This window comes from Somniosus microcephalus, unplaced genomic scaffold (genome assembly GCF_052327205.1).
Source record: "Somniosus microcephalus isolate GS21.2 unplaced genomic scaffold, FLI_Smic_1.0 unresolved_chr2, whole genome shotgun sequence".
In the NCBI taxonomy this organism is placed as follows: Eukaryota; Metazoa; Chordata; class Chondrichthyes; order Squaliformes; family Somniosidae; genus Somniosus; species Somniosus microcephalus.
In genome coordinates this window covers 32,513,068-32,529,501 of record NW_028225180.1, presented here as the reverse complement: position 1 = coordinate 32,529,501, position 16,434 = coordinate 32,513,068, and the positions used below count along the sequence as shown (strand labels likewise).

General features: G+C 46.5%; 1 protein-coding gene across 1 annotated transcript in view; it reads left to right on the top strand.

Moving 5' to 3' along the window:
• The window catches only part of LOC147092430 (NACHT, LRR and PYD domains-containing protein 3-like), a 92,500-nt gene that overhangs the window by 45,341 nt on the left and 30,725 nt on the right, over positions 1 to 16,434 (top strand). Inside the window, exons 2-3 of the mRNA XM_085975916.1 lie at positions 2,436 to 3,014; positions 10,659 to 10,751. Coding sequence (XP_085832042.1) covers positions 2,453 to 3,014; positions 10,659 to 10,751 — 655 coding nt within the window. The 5' untranslated portion in view covers positions 2,436 to 2,452. The remainder of the gene's footprint in view (positions 1 to 2,435; positions 3,015 to 10,658; positions 10,752 to 16,434) is intronic.

Here is a 16,434-nt window from a genome sequence, read left to right as displayed (position 1 = left end):
GCCATCAAACTCAGATTGTCTGATTGTTTTGCGGAACACCACTGCTCATTCTGCAAGCACGACCCCAATCTTCCGGTCGCCTGTCACTTTAATTCTCCGCTCCACTCCCAATCTAACCTCCCTGTCCTGGGCCTCTTACACTCTTCCAATTTAGCTCAATGTAAGCTCGAGGAACAGCACATCATCCTTCGATTCTGCACTTTACAGGCTTCCAGACTCAATATCGAGTTCAACAATTTCAGGCCATAACCTCTGCACCTATTTTTTCAGATGGCAGATGTTGACAATTCTGGCATTCCCATTTGCATTTCTTCTAGACATATATTTTGTTTCTTCACTTGTCCCATTAACATCTCCTTTTCCTTTGCACAATCATCCCTATTGTCATTTTATCACTCCAGCTTTCCACCCGATCACAGACTTTCTGTTTCGTTCTTTCCCCCCTCCCCGTTTGCCTGCCCCGAACTTACTTAAAATTGGTTACCTGTACAACTTTTGCCAGTTCTGACAAAAGGTCATCGATTTGAAACGTTACACTGTTTCTCTCTTCACAGATACTGCCTGACCTGCTGAGCATTTCCAGCACCCGCAGTGTTGTGCTTTTATACTAGTCTATGCTTCATTGAATTACTATGTTTTGAAATTTTGTAGATTGTAATTCATTGGGAGTAATTTAAAGTAGTAGAAACAGGGCGGTAGTTTAATATTGGTGATATGGAATTGGCCTCCCAGTATAAAGCACGCCTGATACCCACTCTGTTGACGTTAAAGGGAAGGAAAATCGTCCATTGTGTAAAATGATTGGCTAATTCGATATTGCTCACATTACACTATCGCCCAGAGATAAAAATAAAACCTGATTAGCTTTAGCACAGCACTCTCTGTTTTTAACTTCAAATGATTTACTGCCATAATAACCGTGCGTAGCTAATCATTTTTAGAATAAAGTACGATTTGAAGTTAAGAAATATCTTGGCACTGATCCACAAGCAGGTCCCGCACTCACCTGAAAGCACCGCACGTCCCACACTCACACTGATCCATCTGCACATCCCACACTCACTCTGACGCATCCGCATGTCCCGCAGTCACCATGACCCACCTGCAGGGCCCGCACTCACCCTGACCCGGCCGCACATTCCGCACTCGCCCTGACACTCCCGCACGTCGCGCACTCACCTGACCCATGCGCACTTCCCGCAATCAAACTCCAGTATGATTTGGACAGGTTGGGTAATTGGGCAGAAGCATGGCAGATGCAATATAACGTGGATAAATGCGAGGTTATCCACTTTGGTGGCAAAAACAAGAAGGCAGATTATTATGTGAATGGCAATAGATTGGGAGAAGGGGAAGTGTAACGAGACCTGGGTGTCCTTGTGCACCAGTCACTGAAGGTAAGCATGCAGGTGCAGCAGGCGGGTAAGAAGGCAAATGGTATGTTGGCCTTCGTAGAGAGAGGGTTTGAGTACAGGAACAAGGATGTCTTGCTGCAGTTGTACAGGGCCTTGGTGAGACTACATCTTGAGTATTGTGTGCAGTTTTGCTTGCCTTATCTGAGGAAGGATGTTCTTGCCATGGAAGGAGTTCAGCGATGATTCACCAGGCTGAAAACTGGGAGGGCAGGAACGACGTATGAGGAGAGATTGGGTCAATTTGTCTTGTACTCGCTGGAGTTTAGAAGAATGAGAGGGTATCTCATTGATACTTATAAAATTCTAACAGGACTAAACAGACTAGATGCAGGAAGGATGTTCCCGATGGTCGGGGAGTCCAGAACCAGGGGTCACCATCTAAGGATAAGGGGCAAGCCATTTAGGACAGAGATGTGGAGGAACTTCTTCACACAGAGAGTGGTGAAACTCTGAAATTCTCTACCACAGAAGGCAGTAGAGGCCAATTCATTAAATATATTCAAGAAGGAGTTGGATATATTTCTTAACGCTAAAGGGATCAAGGGATATGGGGAGAAAGCAGGGACAGGGTACTGCATTTGGATGAGCAGCCATGATCGCATTGAAAGGCGGAGCAGGCTCGAGGCGCCGAATGGCCCACTCCTGCTCCTATCTTCTATGTTTCAACTTGGTCTAGCCGCACGTCCCGCACTCAGCTGAACCACGTGCACATTCAGCACTCAAACCCTGATCCACTGTTTTTTCTGCACTCACCCTGACACACCCACACGTCCCGCACTCACCCTGACCCTTCCGCACTCATCCTGACCCACCCGCACCCTCCCTGGTCCACCCGCACATCCTGCACTCACCACCTGATAAACAAACAGCGGAAATATTTTTCACGACTTTAGAATTTACAAATTCGATGGCCTTGTCTCTCGATTTAGTATCAGCGGTGCAATGAATATATTTTGAATAAACATATGTCTGTTCTATTCTAATATGCCCTGCTATAACCTGAAATTAATTTTTTTACAGGTAACAAGTTGCCTGAGATGGGGCATTCATCAAGTAAACCAAGCAGTGCTAGAAAACAATCCCAGATTCAAGGCCCTCCTCTTGGGGAAGGTGATCAGGTCCCAGGAACTGGTGCAAGTGAACCGAGTCAGATTCAAGTCCCTGCTCCTGGGGAAGATGATCAGGCTGCAGGAATAGGTACAAGTGAACAAAGTCAGGTTCAAGGCACTGCTCCTGGGAAAGGTGATCAGGTCACAAGAACTGGTACAAGTGAACAGAGTCAGATTCAATACCCTTCTCCTGGGGAAGGTGATCAGACTGCAGGAACCGGTACAAGTGAACAGAGTCAGATTCAAGGTCCTGCTCCTGGGGAAGGTGATCACGCCTCAGGAACCGCTACATGTGAACAGGGCCAGGAAAAATGTCCTGCTCCTGGGGAAAGTGATCAGGCCCCAGGAACCAGTACAAGTGAACAGAGTCAGATTCAATGCCCTGCTAGTGGGGAAGGAGATCAGGCCACAGGAACTGGTACAAGTGAAAATATTCATTCCCCCGGAGATTTATTAAGTACGAATGCTACAAGATTTGAACAAAAAACAGGTTAGTAGAATGAAACTCACTTCAAATAAAACATCTCTGATCATTTCAACCACTACAACTAAACTCAATCCATTCATTTATTGACCTGATAAAAATATATAATATAGTTACAAATATGAAACTTTTGTCAACGGCTATATTTGTGGCATATTCTGGTTCCTGTTCTCTGCCCCTATACTTTATTGATTCGGGGATTTTTTTAGACAAAAATGCCCAGGGGCTAGAAATTGCTTTTAGTGCGCAGGATGGTCACCGCCCTTTTAATGCGCACAGAATCATGCGGCCTCATAGAAGGCCTTAAATGTGCCCGTTCCTTGAGTTTAAGTAAAGTAAGTGTGTTGTCAGCGCCACTTGTGCTGTGGATTGGCCACACGCAGATTAAGTGTCATAAACTTCACCATTTCTGAAGCCAGATATAGAGAAACTGCGCCTCTAAAAGTGGGGGAGCTCTCTGTCTGTACGCAACTGAAAGTGAAGATTGTGAACAATGGACGGCACAGCAGACGCAGCAAGGGCCGCCCAATTTTCAGACACTGAATTTGAGGGTTTGCAGGTGGGTTCCAGGAATAGGGACTTCTTCTATCCACCCGGCGCCAGGAAGATATCCAGGCAAGCTGTGATTTAGGAGAGTTAGCAGAAATATAGCCCTAGAACAGATGCATTGCGGGAAGAAGTACTACCACCTCACATGGAAACCCAAGGTAAGACTACTAACTAAGTTATATCATTACTCTCACGTTAGCCTTGCAATACCTGTTGCCCCGGCACTATCAACTCTTCCCTCTCCAATTACCAGAACTCTCCTCGATTCACTGCAAATTCCTATCTGTGTATTCGGCAGCCCAGTCGCAGCAGCAATATCTTCTGGATATGGGGAATACATTTTAATAGTTTCTGCTAAATGACATAATGACACAACAGGTTGAATAGAAACATATAACTCAAAAGGTTTCCCGTTGCCATGGCTTAATAAATGATTTTAATATTGACAATGCCTGTTTCACTTCCTTTTATAATATAGAATATTGTTCATTTGTTCAGTCCTCCCAGCACTGGGGGGGGGGCGTAAAGTAACCATTCACTCATGTCCGCCTGCCATTCTCGCCAGTTTCAACAAACACAGTGAGAACACATTCCAATTCATCTGCCAAATCATTAGCAAAACCATGGAGATTCGCCAGTAACGAATTATAGTTCTTATTTATAATGCGCACTTTCTGTAAGCGTCACAATTATTGCTGCCCTCGTCCCTTGTCACATTCACTTCCTACTTTCAGTGGGGTGTCGGTGTGAGGCTGGGTCAGTGGGGTGATGGTGTAAGGCCGAGTCAGTGGTGTCTCGGTCAAGGGCTGGGTCAGTGGGGTGTCGGTGTAGGGCTGTGTCAGTGGGGTGTCGGTGTGGGACTGGGTCAGTAGGGTGGCAGTGTAGGGCTGATTCAGTATGTTGTCGGTAATGGGCTGACTTAGTGGCCTCTCGGTGTAGGGCTGGGTCAGTATGGTGTCGGTGAGGGGCTGAGTCAGTAGCGTGTCGGTGTAGGGCAGGATCAGTGGGGTGTAGGTGTAGGGGTGGGTCAGTGGGCTGTTGATGTGGGGCTGTGTCAGTGGGGTGTCGGTGTGCGGCTGGATCAGTGGGGTGTCTGTGCGGGGCTGTGTCAGTAGGGTGGTAGTTTAGCACTGTGTCAGTAGGGTGTTGGTGTGGAGCTGAGTCAGTTGCGTGTCGGTGTAGCGCTGGATCAGTGGGGTGTCTGTGTGGGGCTGGATCAGTGGGGTGTCTGTGTAGGGCTGGGTCAGTAGGGTGTCGGTTTAGGGTGGGTCAGTAGGCTGTCAGTGTAGGCTGGGTCAGTATGGTGTCGGTTTAGCGCTGGATCACTGTGTTGTCGGTGTGGGGCTGGGCCAGTAGGGTGTCAGTTTAGGGTGGGTCAGTAGGGTGTCAGTGTAGGGCTGTATCAGTGGGGTGTCGGTGTAGGGCTCCGACAGTGGGCTGTCGTTGTAGGGCTGGGTCAGTAGTGTGTCGGTGCAGGGCTTGGTCAGTAGTGATCGGTATATGGCTGGATCAATGGGGTGTCGATGTAGGGCTGAATCAGTGGGGTGTCGATGTAGAGCTGGGTCAATGTGGCTTCGGTGTAGGGCTGGGTCAGTAGGGTTTTGAAGTGGGGCTGTGTCAGTAGGGTGTCAGTGTAGGGCTGTATCAGTGGGGTTTTGGTGTAGGGCTGGAGCAGCGGGGTGTCGATGTAGGGCTGGGTCACTAGTGTGTCGGTATAGGGCTGGGTCAGTAGTGTGTCACTGTAGGGCTGGGTCAGTATTGTGTCTGTGTAGGACTGGATCAGTGGCGTATCCATGTAGACCTGAGTAAGTACGGTGTTGCTATAGGGCTGGGTCAGTAGAGTGTCAGTGTAGCGCTGTATCAGTGGGTTGTTGATGTAGGGCTGGGTCTGTGTGGTGTTGGTGTAGGGCTGTGTCAGTAGGGTTTCAGTGTAGAACTGGATCAGTGGGGAGTTGGTGTAGGGCTCGGTCCCTGTGGTTTTGAAGTAGGGCTGGGTCTGTGTGGTGTTCGTGTAGGGCTGGGTCAGTTGGCTGTCGGTGTAGGGCTGGGTCAGTGGGGTTTCGGTGTGGGACTGGGTCCGTAGTGTGTTGTTGCAGGGCTGGAGTGGGAGGAGACTTGCACAAGTTGAGTCAATTGGCCAAATTGTGTGCTGTACATTCTATGTAATTCTATGTAAAGTGGGAAGCGACAATATCACATTTTCTGAAGCAGTTATCTAAAACGGAACTATTGGAAGCTTTGTTCTTATTTTGAAGCCTGCAACACGCACACTCCTCCAGTGGAACTGGGAGATTCCAGTCACCAGCTAGAGGATGTGGAAAGTTATGTTAACTAGAAATGAGTATAACCATTTCTAAAATATTTATCTGCAAATGGGAATTATGTATTTCAGAGGAGAGAGTTTGATCAAAGAGACTCGCCCAGTTTGACACGTTGGTGAAGAGTTAGACATGTTTATATCCATCTCCCCGTCTTCGCTCGGTGTCCCAAATTTCTGCCGATCTTTCTCATAACTACAGGTTTGAATCTCTCCAATCGTGTTTCAGCTCCTGCCACAACACTGAATTGGCAATATACAAAGTCACAAATGAAACCTTCTATGACTGAACGTAGTAAACCATTTCTTCTCGACTTCTGCAGTCTTTGACACAGTCGAGCACAACATCATCCAACACCTCTCCTCCATTGCCCAGCTCAGTGGGGCTGCCCTTGCTTATTTCTACTTTTACCCATCCAGTCCTATCCAGAGAATCTTCATCATCGGCTTCTCATCCTGCTCCCGGACTATTAACATTGGATTCCCCCATTGCTCGCCCCTTGCCTCCTCCTACTGTTCTACATGAAGACGTTATCCAAAGACCAGAGATCAGCTATCATGTGCAAGCACGTAACACTTTGCTCCACATCTCCACAACCTCTCTCCACCCACCCACTGTATCTTCTTGTCATGCTGTTTGTCTGAGATGAGCTACATATTTCTCAAATTAAACAGTTGGAAGATCGAAGACATGATCTTCAGCCCTCGCCACGAATTCTGCTCCCTTGCGAATGATTCCATCCCCGTTCCAGACAGTGTCTCGGATTGAACCGGACTGTTTACAACCTCAGCATTTGATGTAACCTCAAGCTGAGCTTCCGACCCGATATTCTCTCCATCTCAAAGACCGCCTACATCCAACTCTTTACTATTATGCAGCTTCGCACCTGCATCAGCCCACCTGCTGCTGAAATCCTCATCCATGCTTTTCTCACCCAGTGACTCGATTTTTCCAATACTCCCAGTCACTTTGCCCCTTTCACTCTTCGTAAATTTAAACGCATGAAAATCCCTGCTCACTGACCACCCCGTCCTTGTGAACCTACATTGGCTCCCGGTCCCTCGACACATCCAAATGAAAACTCCCATCATCGAGTTTAACTCCCTCAATGGGCTCATCGCTCACTCGCTCTGTAACTGCCTCCAGACTTACAATCCCCAACCTCTCTGCTCCTCCGACTCTGGCCTCTTGTGCATTTTCGTCCTCTCCTCCCCTGATCTATGAGGTCGAGGCCTTCGACTGTCCCGGTTCTCTGCGCTGAAATTCCCCACCTAAGCATATCCTCCTCCCTCCTCCTTTAAGACACTCCTAAAACACAGTTATTTGACTAATCTTTGACTAGCCTTCCTTCTACCCACTTTATTCAGCGTCCACCTTTTGTCTGATTCGGCTCCTGTGACGCGCCTTGCGATGTTTTTAGATGTTAAAAGCGCTGTAGAAATGTCAGATGTTGTTGTGTGTTTATTTTACTCGTGTCAGCGTGCGTGATACAGCAGATAAATGAATCTTAATAGGTTTCAAACTTGGGTTCAACTTAATTCTGGAGAATAACTTCAACTATATTTTGGATAATTTACTGATCCTAGACTGAATCACTTTTACATTTCCACAGTGGGGAAAGGAAAGGACGCTGACTGATAGATTGACTGGACACACTCACAGCGAGACACGTGGGGAAGTGGAGAATATTCACTGTAAAACAGCAGTCAAATCTACCACATATAGTAGTGATAATGGGGGACTTAATTATACTAATATAGACTGGGATAATAATACTGAAAAGGGCAGAGAGGGGGAAGAATGTCCGAAGTGTGTTCAGGAGAACATTCTTGATTAGTACATTTCCAGCCCAACGAGGAATTGCTGGATCTGGTTTTGGGGAATGAGGTGGGTCAAGTGTCAGTCGCGTAACATTTAGCGATCAGTGATCACAGTATCATAAGTTTTAGATTAGCTAGGGAAAAAAGACAGGCAACAGTCTAGAGTAAACATTGGAACTGGCCCGGCTAAATTGGTATCAAATATTGGCAGGCAAAATTGTAATCGAACAATGGGCATCTTTTAAAGAGGAGATGGTTCGGGTACAGTAGAGGTAAATTCCCACGAGGGGGAAAGGTAGGGCAACCAAAATCAGAGCTCTCTGGATGCCGAAAGAGAGAGAGTAAGATGAAGCAGAAAAAGGATGTCAGGTTTTACCAGGCTAAATATAAAAAGATCAGAGGGGAAGCGAAAAAGAAAATAAGAGGGGCAAAGAGAAAGTCTGAAAATAGACTGGCATGTAACATAAAAGGAAATCCAAAAGTCTTCTATAGACGTATAAATAATAAATGGGTAGTAAGAGGAGCGTTGGTGCTGATTAGAATTCTGGATGGAGGCAGAGGGAATGGCTGAGGTACTAAATCAATACTTTGCATTTGTCTTTACCAAGGAAGAAGATGCTGCCAAAGTCATAGTGAAAGAGTAGGCCGTTGAGATACTGGATGGGATAACATGAAATAAGGGAAGGTACTAGAAAGGTTGGCTGTACTTAAAGTAGATAATTCAGCAGGACTGGTTGGGATGCATATTCGGATGCTGTGGGAGGCAAGGGTGGAATTTGCGGATGTACATAATCTTCCATATCTTCCAATCCTCCTTGGATGCGGGGCTGGTGTCAGAGGACTGGAGAATTACAAATATTACACCTTTGTTCTAAAAAGTGTGTAAGGATAAACCCAGCACCGTCACGCCAGTCAGTTTAAACTCGGTGGTGGGGAACCTTTTAGAAAAGATAATCCGGGACAAAATTAACAGTCACTTGGACAAGTAAGGGTTAATTAAGGAAAGCAAGCACGAATTTGTTAAAGGCAAATCGTGTTTAATAACTTGATTGAGTTTTTTGATGAGATAACAGAGAGGGATGTTGAGGGCAATGCGTTTGATGTGGTGTACATGGACTCCCAAAAGGCGTTTGATAATGTATCACATAATAGGCTTGGCAGCAAAGTTTAAGCCCCTGGAATGAAAGGGACAGTGGCAGCATGAATACGAAATGGGCTAAGTGACAGGACACAGGGAATAGTGGTGAACGGTTGATTTTCGGAATTGAGGAAGGTACACAGTGGTGTTCCCCAGGGGTTGATAATAGGAGCACTGCTTATCTTGATATATATATTAATGACTTAGGCTTAGGTGTACAGGGCACAGTTTCAAAATTTGCAGGTAACACAAAACGTGTAATTACAGTGAACAGTGAGGAGGAGATTGATAGATTTCAAGAGGACATAGACAGGCTGAGGGAATGATTGGCCACGTGGCAAATGACATTTATTGCAGAAAAGTGCGAGATGATATATTTTGATTGGAAGGGCGAGGAGAGTTAATATAAACTAAAAGGTAGAATTCTAAAGGTTGTGCATGAACAGAGCGATCTGGGGTATACGTGAACAAGTCGATGAATGTGGAAGGGCATGCTGAGAAAGCGGTTAAAAGTGACTTCCGGATCCCAGGCTTCATAAATAGAGGTGAAGAGTTCAAAAGAAAAGAAGTTATGATTACAAAACTGGTTCGGCCTCAACTGGACTATTGAGTCGATTACTGGGCACCACACTTTAGGTAGGGCATGAAGGCCTTTGAGTAGGTGCAGAGAAGATTCATGAGAATGGTTCCAGGGATGAGGGACTTCAGTTACATGGATAGACTGGAGAAGCAGGTGTTGTTCGTCTTAGAGCAGAGAAGTTTGAGAGGACATTTGACTGAAGTGTTCAAATTCGTGAGGGTTCTCGACAGCGTAGATAATGAGAAACTGCTCCCATTGGTGGAAGGGTCGAGAACCAGAGGACAGAGATTCACGATGATTAGCAGAAGATTCAAAGGCACATGAGGAGAAACTTTTTGACGGAGCGAGTGGTTAGGATCTGGAATGCACTGGCTGAAAGTGTGGTGGAGGCTGATTCATTCGTTATTCTCAAAAGGGAATTGGATAAATACCCGATGGAAAAAGATGCAGTGCTACGGGAAAAGGGTGGGGTGTGAGACTAGCTGAAGTGCTCGTATTAGCGTGTCGGATGGGCTGTGCGGGCCGAATGGCCTCATTATGTGCTGTAAACATTCGATGATTCTATCTTTCTATGACTCTACGTAGCATGGGCTCATTAGCAGGTGCGGACACCATGAAAGATATGGTCAATATATTCATATAGAAGCACTAACCAGGACACATCTCCATAAACATACGGACAATGTCACTGTCCATGGAGACCAGAGGGATCGCACCAGCTACATATTCTGTATGGATAGATATTACATTCATAAAATACCAGAATTTAATATCAAACCTCGACAAAACAATAATATTAAAAAGCAATCTGTGAATAAAAATAATACAACAGCGCCACACTGTATAAAACCGAATGAGTGATCATTTAATCCATCAACGATCCCCCCACTCATTATTTCCATGCAGAATATTCTCTACCTCAGGAATAAGGCTGGTTTTGTCCTGCTCTGTGTGAGTAAATCTCACCAATGGGCGTTCCCAGTGCGGAGACTCGGCTGACGGTATCCCGTCTGGAATGCGGTTCTGGAGATCAGCGGGACTCACAGGATTTCACTGGGCAGCTGTCTGTGTCACACCTGATGTGGAGAGTTGATCGTAACACTCGGGAAATGTTCGATCCCAGAGCTGACAGCTGTTGTACTGATGGGGGAGGAGGGACCTTATATCATGTTTAACCAAGCAACGTTCTCCTTCTCATTTTAATATTTCTGTCTAACCCTCCTATTAATATTATATTTATTACAGAGCATGAGACTCTGGGAACGCCTGTCACCACCATGGCTGATGGTCCAAACAGGAGAGAAAATCCATCTTCAACAAGAATGAGAATGGACACAGGTGGGTTCACAATATTCTTTAAATATAATTTCCATCCTGACAAATGGTCCAGATCTCATGCAAGAACCTACAGCTCACACAGGAAGAGGACATTTATTATAAGAAATAGGAGTACGCCATTCGACCCTTCGAGCCTGCTATGTAATTCGTCCCCAATAATCTATCGAACTTTGTCTTGAATATAATCAGCGACTGAACATTAGCAGCCTCTGTGGTAGAGAATTCCGAAGATTCACAAATATTTGAGTGAAGATATTTCTCCTCGCTTTAGTCCTAAATGTCTGACGCATTTAGCCTGAGACTCTGACCCCTAGTACTAGACTCGCCAGGCAGTGGAAACATCCTCGCAGTAGCTACCCTTTCAAGCCCCTTAGGAACTTTATGTTCCAAACAAATCACCTCATGGAATTGTGCAGGGACTGAGTACAAAGCGGGAAGTGAGTGCCAATCTAGAGGGGCACTGCAGTCACAGGTGGAGTGATCCCTGAATACTGGAACTGTCCAATAGATGCCCACTGTTGGGGACTATAAGGTGGATAGAGCCTGTGACTCAGAGGATGGTCTGCCGAAGCATCAGTGTGACACCAGGGAGCCACCTCGAGTTTTTGGGGGCAGGAGGTTGAGAGCAGTTTACCCAAAGGAATAGGAGAACGATAAAAGTGTCTGATTCGACAGTTTGGGGAATAGACAGCTTCTGGTGCCAGCTCCAATAAAATGTTAGAACGGGTGTGACATTTTCTGGAAAGGCAAGGAGAGCAGAAAATACTTCCGGTAAAAACCAATAACACAACTAGAAATGCATTTTTTAAAAATATTTTTAAGTTGCGAGTGTCACTGGCAAGGTCAGCATTTATTGCCCATTCCTGGTTGCACTTGGAGGTAGGCTACTTTCTTGAATCGCTGCAGTCCACATGGTGAAGGTGCTCCTTCAAGCTTTTAGGTACGGAGTTCCAAGTTTCAAATCCAGTGACACTGAAGGAGCAGTGATGTCCACTGTCCAAGTTAAAATGTTGTGTCATTTTAAGGGGAACTTGGTGGTGATGGTGTTCCCTTGCACCTGCTTGCCTGGTCCTTCTAGTGATAAATGTTGTGGGTATGGGTGGTGCTGTCAAATGATGGCTTGGCGAGTTAGTTGAGTGCATCCTCTAGACAGCACACTGTAGCCACGGTACGCCATTGTTGGAGGGTGTGAATATTTAACCCAATGGATGAGGTGCTGATCCAGCAGAATGCTTTGCGCTGAATTGTGTCGAGGTTCATGAGGGTTGATGCCATTGCACTCATCCAGACAAATGGAGAATGTTCCGTCACTACCTTACATGCCTAGTAGGTGGGGGAAAGAATTTGAGATGAAGAGGTGAGCCACTTGGCACAGAATACCCAGCCTCTGACCTGCTCCAGTAGATATGATTTCTATGTAGCTGATACAGTACAATTATTGGATGATGTGGGGGACTTGGCGATGGTAATGTCATTGACTCTCATGGGAATGTGGTTAAGGAGATGGAGATTGTTGTGCATGTACCTTTAAGGGAATAACTGGTCTCAGACTGCAGTACTGGCAGTGACCACCCCTGTATAAAAGGCACTAACAGCCTTCTGTAGTTTCAGTTTCCCGTTTGTCTCCATTCAGTAAAGACTTGTTATGATCAACTCCTGCTGTTCATGTCTCAATTATACATGGACATAATATTGGCGACGAGCAGATACGAACTTACCTACAGTCTGCAACACCTCCTGTGATCCATTCCTGAAGCGAAGTGAGCAGAGGTCGAGGCCAGAAGGAAGAAAGAAGCAGTAGAAACGGGCGTCGACCGTGGGCATCCGCCCCTGCGTCAGCGGAGTTGAAGATTGCAGGAGAGGCTGTCGAGAGCGGGGCTTGGTTCCTGTCGATAGTGCTTCAGCTAATCGGGCTGGTGGCAGGTAGTAAACTGATCCTTCCTGGGCTGCGGCGGTCTAGAACTCGAGTGGGTGGCTTGCAACGGGGCCGAGCAGCGTTGTCGGGAAGAGGAGAGAGAGAGAGGGTGGAGCACACAGGGCGCGGCCGGTGCTATGAAGCCGGGCAGCGTACAGACCCGAGAAGAGGAAGGCAAGAGTCCCACTGGGTTGTTCCACGACGGAAAAATATTAAAATAACAAAATATATATATATTAAACGCGCAGAAAGCCGCAAGGAGCTGCAGGTTGCAACAGAAACCTTGGAAAGCAGCGCTAGCAGCAGCGGGGAAGAAGGCAAAGCGCGGGAGGCGCCATTTAGTTAAATCGGGAAAGAAGGCAAAGCGCGGGAGGAGCCATTTTAGATTTTCAAGATGCCAAAGACTGGCTGTGTCACTGCCTTTGATAATGCAATAGAGGACTGGACCACGTATGTGGAAAGAGTCGAGGTATATTGTGAGGCAAACGAAATAGCCGATAAGAAAAAGGCATTGGTACTGCTAAACTTAATGGGCACAAGAACGTACGGCTTATTGCGGGACCTGATTGCTCCAGCCAAACCGAAGGCGAAGAGTTTTAACGAAATTATTGCTATCCTACAGGAACACCTAAACCCTGCACCGCTGCTGATAGCAGAAAGATTTAAATTTCACAGGAGAACTCAGCTTAAAGATGAGAGCAATGCTGAGTACCTTACATAACTACACAAGCTATCAAAGCACTCCCAGTTCGGAGCAGGACTGGAAGATACCCTACGGGACAAATTTGTCTGTGGACTCCGGAGTAAAGAAACCCAGAAGAGGTTACTCTCAGAGAAAGAGCTGACGCTAGATAAGGCTTTCAGCGTGGCAGTATCATACGAAGCAGCAGCCAGGGGAGCTGCAGAAATACAACAAAAGCCACAGGAATACGACACCCACGAAATGACACGGGGATTTGCAAAATGTTATTGCTGCGGCAAAACTAACCATGACCAGAAGGACTGCTGGTCCAAAGACAAAATATGCAGGCAATGCGGAAAGATGGGACACATTGCATGAGTTTGCAGGTCTGGGAAGAAGACCAACAACAACAAAAATGATACTAAGGAACCGTACAGGAAAGTACAAAAGATGACGGACAGTAGTTCCGAAGACCAGATGAGTGATAGTGAATCCGGGAACAAGAGACTAAGCTGTCTCAAACTTCACAATGTAATCGCAAAAGCGGATCACCGAACCATTTGGGTCACCCTCACGATAGCAGGGACCCAAGTCAAAATCGGATTGGATACAGGATCAGCTCTAACCATCATGAATCGACGAGACTACGAGCGGCTATTCTCACACATACCCTTGAGAGAGACATCCATTGTCTTGAGGATGTATACGGTGGAAAAGTATACCCCAGAAGAAAAATAAGGGTGCCTGTCGAATACAACGGCAAGAAAATAAGGAAATTGTATCTCTACATTCTGCAAGATGGTGGACCACTGTTATTGGGACGTGAATGGATCAGAAAGATAAGTTTAGACTGGCACTCCATTCAGGCACTGACGGTGGCGGGTAAAAAAGATGACGACGTCACTTCTGGACGATTGTCAACAATCTTAGCTGACGCCAAAGAGGTAATTCAATAAGAACTGGGCACTCTTAAAGGCGTAACCGCCTCGATAAAAATAGAGGAGAATGCAACTCCCAAGTTTTTCAAAGCAAGACCGGTACCATATGCAATTCGCCCAAGCCGCCGAGGCAGAGCTGGAGAATCTGGAGCATGCAGACGTGTTATCTAAGGTAGACTGGAGCGAGTGGGCGACACCCATCATTCCTGTCACGAAGAAAATGCTAAGCAAAAGGTCTGAGGAGCCAAGGAAGGTTCGCATCTGTGGGGACTTCAAGTTGATGGTGAACCCAGTCCTTCACACAGTACAATATCCTCTTCCAAGGATAGAAGATATCTTCGCCTCACTATCTGGCGGGAAGCATTTTACAAAAATTGACCTAGCACAAGCATATTTGCAGATGGAGGTTGAAGAATCCTCTAGGAAGTATCTCACGATAAACACTCACAAAGGTCTTTACCAGTATAATCGACTGGTATTCGGAGTAGCATCAGCTCCGGCGATCTGGCAAAGAGCGATGGAACAAGTCCTGCAAGGGATTCCGGGGACTCAGTGTTACTTAGACGACATCCTAGTGACAGGTGAAGATGACAGTGCACACCTTGCCAACCTAAAGCAGGTGCTCACTAGACTACGTGAACATGGGCTGCGAGCCAACCGCCCCAAGTGCGAGTTTTTTAAGAAACAGATATCGTATTGTGGCCACGTGATTGATGAAGAGGGGTTGCATAAGTCCCCTGACAAAATTGAAGTGGTAGTTATGGCTCCAGCGCCTGAAAATGTGTCACAACTGAGGTCATTCCTCGGATTGGTGAATTACTACCATAAATTTTTGCCGAATTTGTCCACAATTCTGCATCCATTGAACGCCCTACTATGAACGGGAGTAGCATGGAAATGGAGCGATGAATGTAAGCGGGCCTTTCAGGAGTGTAAGGACCTAATCACTTCAAGAAAAGTATTGGCTCACTACATCCCATCACTACCGATAAGGCTGGCTTGTGATGCGTCTCCCTATGGCATTGGGGCGGTACTGTCACATAAATTCCTTAATGGTTCAGAGAGGCCGATAGCTTTTGCGTCATGCTCGTTAACTTCAGCCGAGCGTAACTACGCTGAGATTGACAGAGAGGCCCTCAGCCTGGTGTGGGGGGTGAAGAAGTTCAATCACTACTTGCACGGTCAGAAATTTACACTACTAACGGATCATCAACCTCTCGTCTCCATTTTCAGCCCTCAGAAGGGCGTACCGATAATGACGGCACAACGGCTGCAGAGGTGGTCCCTTTTTCGAGGGGCACACCACTAAGACATCGAGTATAAGGGAACTAAACAGCATGGGAATGCTGATGGATTGTCATGCCTACCGTTACCGACGGTGGAAGAAGAACTGGCGGTGGATCCAGTGGAGTTATTCCACTCGACCATAGTCGAATGACTCCCTGTGATGAATGCAAACATAGAAAAGGAAACACGAAATGACCCGACACTCTCCTGGGTCTATGATTTAACGGTGAAGGGATGGCCAACACATGGCGAACCACTGCTGCCAGCATTCTCGCCGAGAAGAGAACAGCTGTCAGTGTGCAGGGGGACATTGATGTGTGGATCCAGAGTAGTAATTCCACCTAAATTGACGGATAGAGTGCTCAATGAGCTTCATCAGGGTCATCTGGTTGGGGTAAAAATGAAGAACTTAGCCAGAGCGTTTGTTTGGTGGCCGGGAATCGATAGAGAAATCGAAATGATGACCAAGAGCTGTACAGGATGCCAGAAGGCCCAAAACGCCCCACCACAAGTTCCTCTACATCCATGGGAGTGGCCCTCATCTCCATGGCAAAGGGTGCACATTGATTTTGCTGGTCCCTTTATGGATTCGATGTTTTTAATTGCGATGGATGCACATTCAAAGTGGCCAGTGGTAATAAAAATGTCCCCAACCACCACAGAAAAAACTATCACAGTCTTACGAACCATATTCACCAGAAATGGGCTGCCTGAACAGATTTGCTCTGACAATGGACCACAGTTTGTGTCTGAAGAGTTCCAGAGGTTTTTAAAGAACATGGCTTTGGACATGAAAAAGTCACATCGAGCCCAGTCGACCGTGCAAAGTGCGCCTCATTAACATCTGGGGAAGTGTGTCAA